This window comes from Scaptodrosophila lebanonensis, unplaced genomic scaffold, assembly GCF_003285725.1.
Source record: "Scaptodrosophila lebanonensis strain 11010-0011.00,11010-0021.00 unplaced genomic scaffold, SlebRS2 tig00000165-arrow-arrow-pilon, whole genome shotgun sequence".
In the NCBI taxonomy this organism is placed as follows: Eukaryota; Metazoa; Arthropoda; class Insecta; order Diptera; family Drosophilidae; genus Scaptodrosophila; species Scaptodrosophila lebanonensis.
In genome coordinates, this window is record NW_022060599.1 from 718513 (window position 1) to 731146 (window position 12634).

The window sequence follows — 12634 nt, forward strand, 5'->3', positions numbered from 1 at the left end:
ACAAGAAAGGACAGAAGAAATGGTTATAGATATACAGTGTCATTGCAATTTAAACAGTAGCCGTGGTCAGGCGTACCCTCTGTAGAGAACCAATCCCCTGCAGTCCAATGCGTCTAACTGCTAAATATACCTAAATGACGTTAAAAGAGATTTATTTTTCCTTACGATAGTTGCAATTAAAAGAAAACATAGCGATAACGATAAACAAAAATGTAGCTAAACTACAAAAGGGAAAAAGAAATTTAATTGCGACTAACGTACGAGAAGCTATTGTTGGAAAAGACTAAAGATTTTACTGCAGAAAAGAATAAAAAGTGTATCAGTCATATTTATGTTCTTGTGAAGCCTAACATTTGAAAGCCAAAAATACGAAATAAAATTGACAACTAAAAGTTGGGCTCCACACGTTGGGCGCCATAATAATAAATGAAATTATAACTGTAACGGGTATAGGACATATCCCAGTAGAGTAGGCGAGATGGTGTGTGTATGTTGGAGAGCGCACGCTATATGTTCCGGCTCGGGCTCGTCGGCTAGTGGGTGGTGTTCGAGGTCTCTCCAATCATACGGCCTTTCATTAAGCTTATTATTTAGAGTTAAAGCGTGCTGTGGGGAAGCCAAAAAAAAACCGGTAAAGATATACATGAATATGACTAACAAAAGGATCGCGGGTTGGCAGACCACGTAACACAAGTGAACACACCTCTGGTATTCCCCTGATGGTGTTGAGGAAGTATTGGCCCACCCATCCTTGGTCATTTATATCCAAAAACAATTAGGCAAATGACCCCTTTGAACCTCTACATGCTGTGGCTAGCGGAAATCAATGTTAGGCGGAATTTAAGCGAACATTATAAACTTTTTATTAAAAACTAAAATCATAATTTTCAAGGAATTCCAAAAAAAAGTGACCGTACATTAACCGATAATAGAAATCTAAAGCTAATTATCACTGGATTCGTAGCCAGTAGCAGAATAGGTAAACATATGACTGCCTTAAAATACTAGTGTAAATATAAATTGAGCAAGGTGAGTAAAGCAACGGCTTGGCTGTAAGAGATGGTTAATAATTGAAATGGATCGTAATATAATAGGAAAAAAATTTGATGTAAGAGAAAGTGTTGATATTTAAAGTGTTATAAATTCTTGCATCGCTTTTTTTTTTTTTTTGTAAAGATTGGCCATAAATTTAAGTAAGTAATGACCGCAATCAAGTATAACGTTATTACGGTGATTTAAAAAAAAATAATAATAATGCGGAAATTAGACTTTACATGGCCAGCAGGCAGACATATGACGCATATGAACAGGTGTTTTATTTATTTTTTTTTTTTGTTTTTGTACGCGTGCTCTTCTGCATGAAAGTAAATAAAATTCAAACGGTTCTACTTACAGTTGTCGTCCAACGTCGAAAGATCTTTCCGTTGAGGCGCTCTGCATAGGCTCGTTGCTGCTTACATGCACATTAATTATGATTTTTAATTTGTTTGTAAAATTTTATGTTGAAATTTTGGTTTTAAAAACATGCACTTTTCATACCTTCACTTGTCGCCATGCTTAATAAAATTTTATTTCGAAACGTATAGTCAAAGGGGTTTTTATTTGTTGTTTTGCCTTTTTTTTTTGTTGCCTTCTCTTTTCTTTTTTTTCTCTTTGGTTTTCACTTATTTCTTTTTTTTTCCCTCTCTACACACCCGGCCGTGCTGCTTTGCTCACATCGGATATAGATCAATTTAAGTATAAGGCCGTATACGACCCAAAAAAAAAGAATATAAGACGAAAGAATAGAAAAAAAATAAATGCCTAGTTCTCTCGGTTGCACTTTTTTTGTTGTTTTTGCAGGGCCCACATTTGTGTATAGTTTTACATATATATAGTTTTTATAAATTTTTTTTTTTTTTTTTTTTTTTTACGCAGGCCCTCTTCACTAAAGCCACCTGGGGCTTCGCCACCTTTTCGGTGCACGGAAACGCAACAAAAAAAACAGGTGCCCTAGCTTAAGCCGACGACCGTCATATCGGATATGATCCACGCAACTGAGGCGGTGATTCTTTTCGCCGTTCCAGTGGCCTGAGCGAAGCGCCGATCTCGTTTCTAGCACGCCTCCTTCTCCCGTGCACTTCCCTTTTCCTAGTCGTCGCTCTAGCAAGTGCCCATCAAAGCGATAAGCAAAGGTTAATGCCCTTTATGGGGATTGGACTTTTTATTAAGTGCCAATTCTGCACGAAAACAATGTACAATGAAGAAATAGCATTAGCTTTTGCATTTTATATGCGAATAAACGGAAAAAGTAAAATTTACCCGATATCCGGAAGTGGCACCAGGCAGAATTCCTTTTGCTAACACAATTGAAGTGAAAGATTACTGCAAATTCTCCAAATTTGTTGCAGCAGGCTTAACGCTTTGGCCCAGCCGAATTTGAAACGGACTATAGGTTATACTATATGTATGACCATATATTTGCCAGCCAGAGTATATTGGGCACAACCTGCTCCCATGCGATCTTCAAGCGAAAAGAAAGTATCCGGATGCCGAGGCTACGCAAGAAAACTTTTCTTTGCGGAAATTGCTTCACCCCCTCTTCTGACAATCTCCCTTTGACAGGTCAAGGTTGAAGAAAGGGCCACTGACAACTAGCAAATATTGCCACTGAGCAATACTGAAAATAACCCATAGGTGGCCGATAGCCGTGCGGCTGCAGAAAATAATTTTTTTTTTGTACATATATAAAAACAATTATGGAAAATTTGTTTGTTTCGTCTGCTAAGGCAAGAATAATAAAAAATGCGATCATAGGCAGTTGGCGCTAAGACGAATCGCCAATTCAAACCGTAACTAAACAAGCAGTGCGTAAACATAAATAGCCAATGAACTGCTTGACTAAGGGAATGCAATTTAATTTACGATATTCGCCGCCAGCGTCGTTACATAGCTTAAAAGTTTCCTATAAAAATTGGGAACAACTTCAGCTGACTTTGAATTTCCACCAATAGTATAATTTCAATCAGCTTTCTTAGGCAGTTGGAATCAAATATAATTTCGATATTCATAACGCCATTCAAGCATAGATTTATGAATATAATGATACTCTTTTGGCCCATAGTGCGCTGACCAAACTAATTGTAATTCAAGACGGGGGCGATTTTATTATGGGAATTACTACAACTTCACTACAATGTGTGACGATGTGTTAGTGTGTATGCGTGTGCATGTGTGTGTGTGCGTGTGTGTGTTTGTGTCAACTGTGCCTTAAAAGTTGACTTATGCGCTGTTGGCCACGACAACAGCAACAGCAACAGCAACACAAACAGCAACAACAATGGAACGATCGTCAGCGACACGCCAACAGCAACAGCAACATGTTGCCATTGTTGTTGCTATTGCTGTAGCTGCTGCCTCTGCTGCCTCAACGCTCAAATTGAAACACTTCGGAGACAAATTGTTATCGTTTAATTTGATCAAACGCACGATCTGGCTGCTGATTTTTTCGTCGTTGCTGTTGCTGTTGCCGCAAAAAAGTCGCCAGGCGACATGTTGCTGCTGTTGCTGCTGCTGGTGCTGCCTCATCGCGGCATTGCGTGATTTTTATTTGGTAGCAAACATTGCGGACAGTCGCACCAATGGACAATGGACAGTTGTGCAAACAAAAGGCCAACAGCAACAACAACTACAGCAAAAGAAAAAAAAAAAAAAGAAAAAAGGATGTGACGGCTGCAATTGCTGCTGCTGCCATTGCCGTTGCTGTTGCTGTTGCTGTCTGGCTTTGCTTGGTCTTTGCCGCTGCTGTTGGTGCCCCTTTGTGGTCACTTTTGGAGCCTTTGTTTGCCGCTTGAATATATCTGAAGGTAGTCTGTGTGTGTATGTGTGTATGTGTGTAGTTTATTGTATTTTCTTTTCAATCCAAAGCTTGTGGCACGCCCGTCCGTTTGTCAGCTCCATGCTCCACAGACAGACCGTTTTTGCTTGGCCCCAAGGCTCTGCCCATTCTCTCTAATCCTTAAAACAGTGGCTCCAAATAGTATTCCAATACATCTTTCTATTGCTAGCTCGTTAGTCTAAATAAGCCACAAAAAGCTTGCCTACAAAATTTTACTATATATGTATTATACTCATTGTTGTTCTCAAGAATGTTGAATTTAATTTTTTGGTTTTGATTCGATAAGTTTTTGTTAGAGAATTGAAATATTTTTAACCCATTTTAAGAAAAATTAACAATGATTATAGGATCAACGATCTCTGATTAAAATATAAAAGCACTCTATAGTTACTTATGGATGTATTTAATATACCATACAAGTATGTTTATATTCGATCCAATTCGCTGTTTTTGAAGAAAATAACATGAGCTGTAGCTGATTAAATCACAATATTTATTGCATTGAGTGCAGCTTGCGTGCAGCTATAAAGCCTGCCTTGCCATTGGCTTCGATCCTCTGACAAATCATGGCCCGATTTATTGCATTGTTGCGATAATTATGTGCAATTTATTGTTGCCATTGCCCATTGCCCCTCCGATGTCCCCTTCGATGCACAGCTCAGGACTGGCAGCCTATCGATCCGATGCCTGGCTGTTGACTTGTGTAAACATTTCGCTTATGAAATTATGTAAATTATTGCTGGCAAAGTGACTGACAATTCACTTCCTTCAACGCTAACTCAACTTCAAGTTTAAGTTCAACTCCAGCTACAACTTAAACTCCTTCTTTTCTTTCTCTTGCAGATAACTGGGGCTATCATCGGCAGGGTTCGTGCCAGGCCGGCTTCAGTGCGGCTATCAACAGTGTAAGTTGTATTGAGTTATTTTGGTTGGAGTTGTGGGGCCCGGGCCCCGGATTGGCGTGGGTAGCCCGGCGCACGTTCAGTTGACACCCTCGACAAGATCGTGGCATAACATTTGCATTAATTCGAATGCACATTCACAATCCTATTTACGAGCGAATGCTGTTTCTGATTCTGCTTCTGATTCTCACATTCACAAATTCTCTCAAACGTCTATTTGCAGAATGGGTCGCGTTTGTATATCGGTGCACCTGGCAGCTGGTACTGGCAAGGTAAGTGCACGTTTTTCCCACATGTACCGTTCGTTGCCTACAATCTGTACCTTCTAAATGTTACCGAATTATTTATTTACCGTATTTCTTTCTTTAGTACTACAAAAGCTATCCATTGTATTTGTAAAGCGTAACTTTTAGCCATATATAGCTATAACTATAAGTGAATCGACCCCGAACCTCAACCTGAACCACACCTCAACCACTGTCCCGTAAAACAAAAATGTACCGTAGTCTGATCTGCCATGTCGCAGCCTAGCTTCTTTTATTCGTATGGTTTTTTTTCGTATTTGGTTTTACTTAGTTGCCAACTTTTTGCATTCAATTTTGCGTTACATTGATTTTTGATTATGAAAGTTTCCCCCACCCTGTACACAAACAATCAAACACACGTATGCGTATGCCAGCAGTCCAACTCCAAATATATTTAGTATTGCCACACCCATTTTCCCAATCTACCAAACTCTTTCTAGTTCTAATGAAAACCAGCTATACTGTGTATAAATTTTGCATTGTAATCATTTAGTTTTGTTAATGTACTCGTACCTACTTAATTTGTGTATAATTTTACTGCCACCCTTGGGACAACATCATTTAAGATCTAAGCCAGTCTATAACATACTCGTACACACACAAAAACACACTCACGAATAATCTATATCTGAGGACTCTTTACTGACTCTTTAAGGTATCCAGTTAATGTTAAGTGGGCTAAGCGGATTGCGAGATATCACTCGTATTTGAAGTGTACCTATGGTACAACGTATTATTATAATTTGTGCCCATGGTACACAATCCACAGTAGTCTATCTGAGGGGTGGCTCTTTACTGACTCTTTAAGGTATTCGAAACGTATGTTAAGCGAGTTGAGAATGATACCAAAAGTTTATAAACTAAACATGGTCTTCCGTACTAATACAATTTGTACCCATGGTACACAATCCACATTTCGCTATCTAAGACTCTTTAAGATATTATTTTATGTTAAGCGGGCTGAGAGATGTCGAAAATAAATTAAGCATGGTACAATATGTAACCATAACTGTACCCATTGATAGGCCGGTTAGTTTTAAGTCCATGACCATTACATTTTATAATTTGCCGCATGGCCACAGAGCTAAATATAGTGTAAACGTAGTACTTACATACATATAGTACCATTTTTATCTGGCTATCGTTTAAGTACCAAACGAATTTGTCGTAATGTGATGCGTCGTCCTCGTCCTTTGTGCATGCCGCGTTGTAGTTGTAGATTCAAAATACCAAAAGACATAAGCGTGCGTACCACCTTTTGGTACCGCTTCAGAGTGGATCGAACTCGAGTAGTCTATAAGTAATTAAGAGAGTGTTTTATTGCCGTTGCCGAGTTGTTGTCGTCGTTGATGTTGTTGTCGAAACATCTAACCCCATTTGTGTAAAGAGCAGCAAAATGCTCTAATCTGGCTTCTTCTTCTCGCAATATATTGTCTTGCTAAACTAAAAAACCACTCCCCATAACTCAAAATTTCATTGTGTACCTACAACTCGACAGCAAAACCAAGAGACCAACTAACTTAAACTGTAACAGTAAACTTAATACATAACGTTTAAGTCAACGATATGGAGCGCGTAGACCCACTCAATAGTATTGTACCGTAATTGTAGCTGCATTTATTGTACCGTACTGTATGTAAATGTATAATTTCTAATGTACCGTTTAACGCATATTGCTCCCTCTATTTAAATATTGCCATTTTTTTGTCTCATATTTGATTAATCTAAATTTTCTCTCTCTCTCTCTTTTTCTCTGTCACTCTTACTTTGTCTGATACGCGCTCTTGGCCTGCACAAAATGCATGCATTTTTGTGCGGTACAAACGAGTGCATTTTCTACCAATTTAAAAAAACAAAAAAAAAAACGTGAACGTTGCGCTCCCAAAAATCGAACAATCAAAACCCTCACCTCAACTTTAACACCAAACTCGAATACCAAAAAACAAAAAACGAACAAAAAATATAATTTTTCGAAACAATAAAATAAATCGAAACGAAATAAATATTTTGTTTCCTTCTAATACTGGAAAAAAAAAACACTGAATACAAAAGGACAAACCTACTCAATACCGTCCGATGCCGAGTTTCCATTTAAGCCGCCTTTTTATCAGCCCTTCGGCACTGGAGGTAATAATAATAATCAAATGCTATTCACATAAACAACTCGATTACAACAAGAAAAACCATTAACCAGCTTAAAATCAATAAAAGCAAACGCTTGCAACATTTGTATAAAAAAAAACAAAAAAAAAAATACCATCTATGGCGCGTGAAAGCATTTCAAGATCTATATTCCTGGTGTCTGATACTCCATTATACTCACACCCATTCACACAAGCTCTCATTGAACTCATATTCTGGGCAAGGCGTTGCCAGAGCTAGCGAAAAAGTACAAATTATGCCATTATATATTGGTGTGTATTTTGGCTAATTTTGGCACGACTCTAATCGCTGCGCACGGCAACAATAGCCAATCATCCCGCAACTGATATAAAATGCTTTTCACCTCGGTGTTATGTTGTCCAACTTCACATACTATAAATAAATATCTGTGGCTGCTTGTCCTTCGTCGAAGGCATTTGACTGCGTGAGCGGTAAGCCGTCCAAACGTTTTAGCTGGCACGCAGTCGAATGACTGGTAGACGTTCAGGCTAAGCATTGAACCAAACGCGGGCCCCCTGTTGGGCGCCAAATTATGCACAGAGTAGATATCGGTTAATTGCTTAACTGCTGGGTACACTAAATAAAACAAAGTCTCTTTTGGACTAACAGTAATAAAGCAATGTACACATAAATCTTCAGTCTATAGAAATATTGCCAAGATTTCGAAATCATTGCTTAAAATTGAATTTCAGAAGCTTTCAAAGTTGGTCTTGTTTATAACTCGTTTAAGTATACAGGAAAAACTATGATAACTATTTTTGATAGCTGCATTGATTGCTAATACATACATATATATTAACCGATATCTACTCTATGCGACTTATTAATCACGCGCAGGCGCACGCAGCTGCAAATGCGATTGCGCAGTGTGACTGTCATGCCACCGGCTTTCGTTTAGTCTAAGTTATTGCCCTAAATTAAGTACAAGTGGCACCTGAGAGCCGGCCACTGCTTATGCTCATTGCTTTCGGTGTATGGTCGTTTACTAAACCGCAGATAAGAGGTGCTTGCATGGAACTGTTTGTACAAGTAGTTGCTTAAGGATTGAGGGCACTGCATGCCGTATAGACTAATACTAACTACTAAACAAAGCACACACACACGCACACACTCTGTTAAATACATATGTATGTATATGTATATATACCGCATGCCCTGACAGTAGTGAGCACTTAGTTCTTAGTTAATACGTGCAAACCTTCATACCTTGTAGATGTTGTAGCTCTATAGACTTGCATGCGAGATCACTTAGTTAAGTTTAATTACACTATGCAATACGATCTGTCATACCAAAACCCCACTTTTAATTTTGCATAACAACCAAAATGCAATGAGGAGAACTCCACTATCGATGAAGCGAAATCAAATAGTGGGGTCTCGGCAGATGGACTATTGTTTTTGGTAGCTATGTATGTATGTTATGTGTAGTTGAGCTGTTGTTGTTGCTGTAGCTGTAGATGTTTTTTTTTGCACTAATTCACCCGCCGCTAGTTTCGTGGTCAAGTGTTAACCCGCATGCGCAGACCCCCAAGTCGCAGCCAACATCCACCACTACATCCAAAACCCGCTTTAAGTTCCAGCAGCCGTTTTTCGTAATCTATGCTGTCTGTTTTGAAAAAATTATCACTAAAAGTTGTTGTAACGCCCACCACCCACAGGTCAAACCTACAGCACTGATGTGACCAGACCAGAGAATCAGGTTTTCTTCACGCCAGAGAGCTCCTCGCCCAATGATGACTCTTACCTGGGCTACTCGATGGTTACCGGCGATTTCAACGGTGATCACAACGAGGATGTTGCCATTGGTATGCCACGTGGTGCGAATTTGCTGGGAAAGATAGTGGTCAATCGTTGGAATATGGCCAACATTTTCAATATTACGGGTCGCCAGATAGGCGAGTATTTTGGCTATGCCCTTTCTACCAGCGATGTGGATGGAGATGGTCTAGACGATTTAATCATTGGTGCACCCATGTATACCGAACCTGGCAACGTTGAGGGCAAATACGATGTGGGACGTGTGTATGTTTTGGTGCAACGCGGTACTACGCCGGTATGTCTTTGAAAATGATTTAAGAGTTTCTCAATAACCTACATTTATTTTCAGCTGGAACCTTGGACCACGGAATATATTCGGGATGGATTCAATACCAAAGGACGTTTCGGTCTAGCGCTGACGACACTAGGCGATGTCAATCGGGATGGCTATGGTGATTTTGCCGTGGGTGCACCTTACGATGGACCCGAGGGACGTGGTGTGGTCTATATCTATCATGGATCGGCACAAGGTCCGCTGGCCAAACCCTCACAGATCATCAAGGCCGAGGAACTGGTGGAGGGCGCTCCTTATCCGCGTACTTTTGGCTTCTCATTATCTGGAGGCGTAGACATGGATGGCAATACATATCCGGACTTGGCGGTTGGCGCGTATGCCGCTGATCAAGTGTTCATATTTAAAGCACGTCCCGTAGCTGCTGTTAATGCTGAAACGACATTTTCCAATCCCTCAAAGCTGATTAACCTGGAAGAGCGCAACTGTCAGCTGCAACGTGATCACTCAAAAGTACCCTGCATGGAGTTGACCACTTGCTGGAGCTACACCGGAAAGTACCTGCCCGAGGAGCTGGACTTTGATGTATCCTGGGTGCTGGATGCAAAGAAGACGCGCAATCCTCGTATGTTCTTCCTATTAGACGAGGGCAAGAACATTCGAAACCAGACCATTCGCCTCGCCTATGGACGTCGCTACTGTCGCAATGAAACCGTATATCTAATCGACAACGTACAGGACAAGCTGACGCCCTTGGAAGTGGAAGCGCGATATAATCTGCGCAGCAGACGCCAATTCGAGCCTGTCGTCCGACGCAAGCGAGACGCCTTGGAGCCCGTCATCGATCAGAATCGCGAAATTGTGCTCCGCGACGCCATCAATATACAGAAGAACTGCGGTCCGGACAATATTTGCGAGCCGGATCTGAAGCTGGAGATAAAGTGAGTAACAAATATATATGACGGGGGTTCGGTATAAGGTCGCACTTAAAAATTCTTAAAAATAATATGAATGGCAGGACTTGACCCAGCTAAGATATCGAACTAAGTATTATACATTACTTTCTGTTGCAGAACTGTGGACAAATATTTGTTTGGTTCGCCAGAGCCTCTGACCTTCGACGTGCTTATATCAAACGGCAACGAAGATGCCTTTGAAGCAGCATTTTATATGGTAATGCCGAGGGAACTGGACTTTAAGAAGCTGCAGCAGCTGGGCGACAAGAACGATCCACCGATCACATGTACCGCTCCCTCCCCTGCCAACAACTATACGCTCAAGTGCGACATTGGCAATCCTCTGCAGGGACAAAAAGTGGTAAGTGTAAAGCAAATGGGACATGGAATCAGAGTTGTAGGAACAAATTCAATCTCCTCTTTGACAGGCTAACTTCAGGGTGATATTGACGCCTGCCGAGAAATTTGGCAGCTCACGCAGCTACGAGTTCTTCATGGAGGCCAACTCGACGAATCTGGAGAAGCCCAATTCTCACTTCGACAACATAATACGCAAGAGTATTGGCATCTGGGTGGACACGGATCTGGACATCCGAGGAAATTCGGTTCCCGATTTTGCACCTTACAAGGCCAGCGACTACAAGGCCGTAGAGAATGCGACGAACGAGAACGATTTGGGACCGCACGTAGTACACATCTATGAGATACGCAATAATCGCCCATCGATCATTGAGGAGGCGGTGGTTCTCATCTATTATCCCTACGAGACGATTGCTGGGGATCCGCTGATGTATGTCCTTAAGCAGCCAGAAGTGGGTGGCAACATTCGCTGCGATCCTCATAGCTATGTCAATCCACGTAACCTTAAACTCGATGAGGCTCTCTCACGCAAGTCCTTCCTACATAGCGATAGTTCGAGTGCCGCCGCTGATGCTGCAGCCATTGGCGGAAGTACGGTTGTCATAGGCAGTGGCGCTGCCGGCAGCGAATCAGGTGGCCATATTGAGATATCGCAGAGCAGCCAAGCTGGAGGAACCGTACACGTTGGCCGAGGTGGCACACGCCTGTCGCCTAAGGAGAAGGAGCTGTTGGAACGCGAAGATGCCCAAGATGTCTCCGGTGATGCTTCTTTTGTTCACTCGTTCCGCGCCAATCAGGCTGCTGCCGAACAGGAAACTGGTGGAGCGAGCGGTGCGGACGGTGGTGGCTGGTCAACCTGGTCATCGTCATGGAACTCCTCTGCAGGTGGTGCTGCTCCAGCCAGCGTGGTGGTTTCAGCCAAGAACGTCACCACCTACTATGATGACAGTGGACGGCCGCATGTCGTGGAGAGTAGCACCGAGTATGTTCACAATCTGGAACGTGGACCGGCGCAGCAGTACGTGCAGCATGCCTCTCTGGGAGGTGTACGTGGTGGCAGTTCCCACGGTGGCAAAGCACACAGCACCCAAGGGCACATACAAATGGCCGCACCCAGCGGACAAAGCAGTGGCTATCAGCAGACCTTTACCCAGGGGGCAAACTATCAGCCCCGACAGTACCAACAGCAATCGCAACAGTCCCAGCAACAGATCCAAAGCCCGGCTGGCTATAGCGACTATGCGGGTGGCCAGTCAGCCGATAAGTCTATTCATGCGGGACGTGACGGCTTTCGGACAGGCACCCTCGACTTGGGCACTATTGATCGCACCAATGTGGACAATGAACTGCGCAACCGTGGTGCTGGTGGCGCTGGAGGAGGCGGAAGCAGCAGCAGCAGCTATAGCACCCAGTACGGCAGTCGTCCGGGCACAGTGCACCACCACGAGACTGTCTATAGCTCAGGTTCGAAGCCTTATTACGGCCGTGAAAATGAGGATTACTATGATGAGGACAATCTGCTGCAGCAGCAGCAACAACAGCAATTGAGCAACGCTGGCGGCGGTGGTCAGCAACAATGGTCCAGTTCATCGTCTCAGCGTCGCTTCCGTCGCGCTGATGGCCCCACATCTAGCTCCAATGGGGAACCCAAGCAAGTGGACTTAAACTCACCCTGCAAGGCGGCCAAGTGTGAAACTCTGCGCTGTGTTGTCAAGAATCTGGATGAGAAAGAGGCGGCCTATGTAGCCATACGCACTCGCCTGGTAGCCCACACCATGGAGAAGATCGCCTCGAATGTACCCCTAAATGTGTCCACGCTGGCGGTGGCGCATGTGACCCTACTGCCCTTCATTGGCCGTCCCAAGGACGAGATCAAGAAGTCATTCGAGATATTCTACAAGGCGGTGCCAGAGCCCACGCCCACGCCTGATGTGGTGCCTCTATGGGTGGTCGTTCTTTCGGCGTGTGCGGGTGCGCTAATCTTTTTGCTGCTCGTCTTGGCGCTCTACAAGGTGAGTTCA

General features: G+C 42.7%; 1 protein-coding gene across 2 annotated transcripts in view; it reads left to right on the forward strand.

The window, feature by feature from the left end:
* Positions 1 to 12634, forward strand: part of LOC115629836 (integrin alpha-PS2) — a 62930-nt gene that overhangs the window by 48691 nt on the left and 1605 nt on the right. The window contains exons 6-12 of one of the 2 annotated variants that reach the window (XM_030526412.1): positions 4721 to 4782; positions 5003 to 5051; positions 7137 to 7211; positions 8906 to 9300; positions 9355 to 10238; positions 10371 to 10614; positions 10682 to 12625. In XM_030526412.1, coding sequence (XP_030382272.1) covers positions 4721 to 4782; positions 5003 to 5051; positions 7137 to 7211; positions 8906 to 9300; positions 9355 to 10238; positions 10371 to 10614; positions 10682 to 12625 — 3653 coding nt within the window. The remainder of the gene's footprint in view (positions 1 to 4720; positions 4783 to 5002; positions 5052 to 7136; positions 7212 to 8905; positions 9301 to 9354; positions 10239 to 10370; positions 10615 to 10681; positions 12626 to 12634) is intronic. The other variant, XM_030526413.1, reaches the window with a different exon arrangement.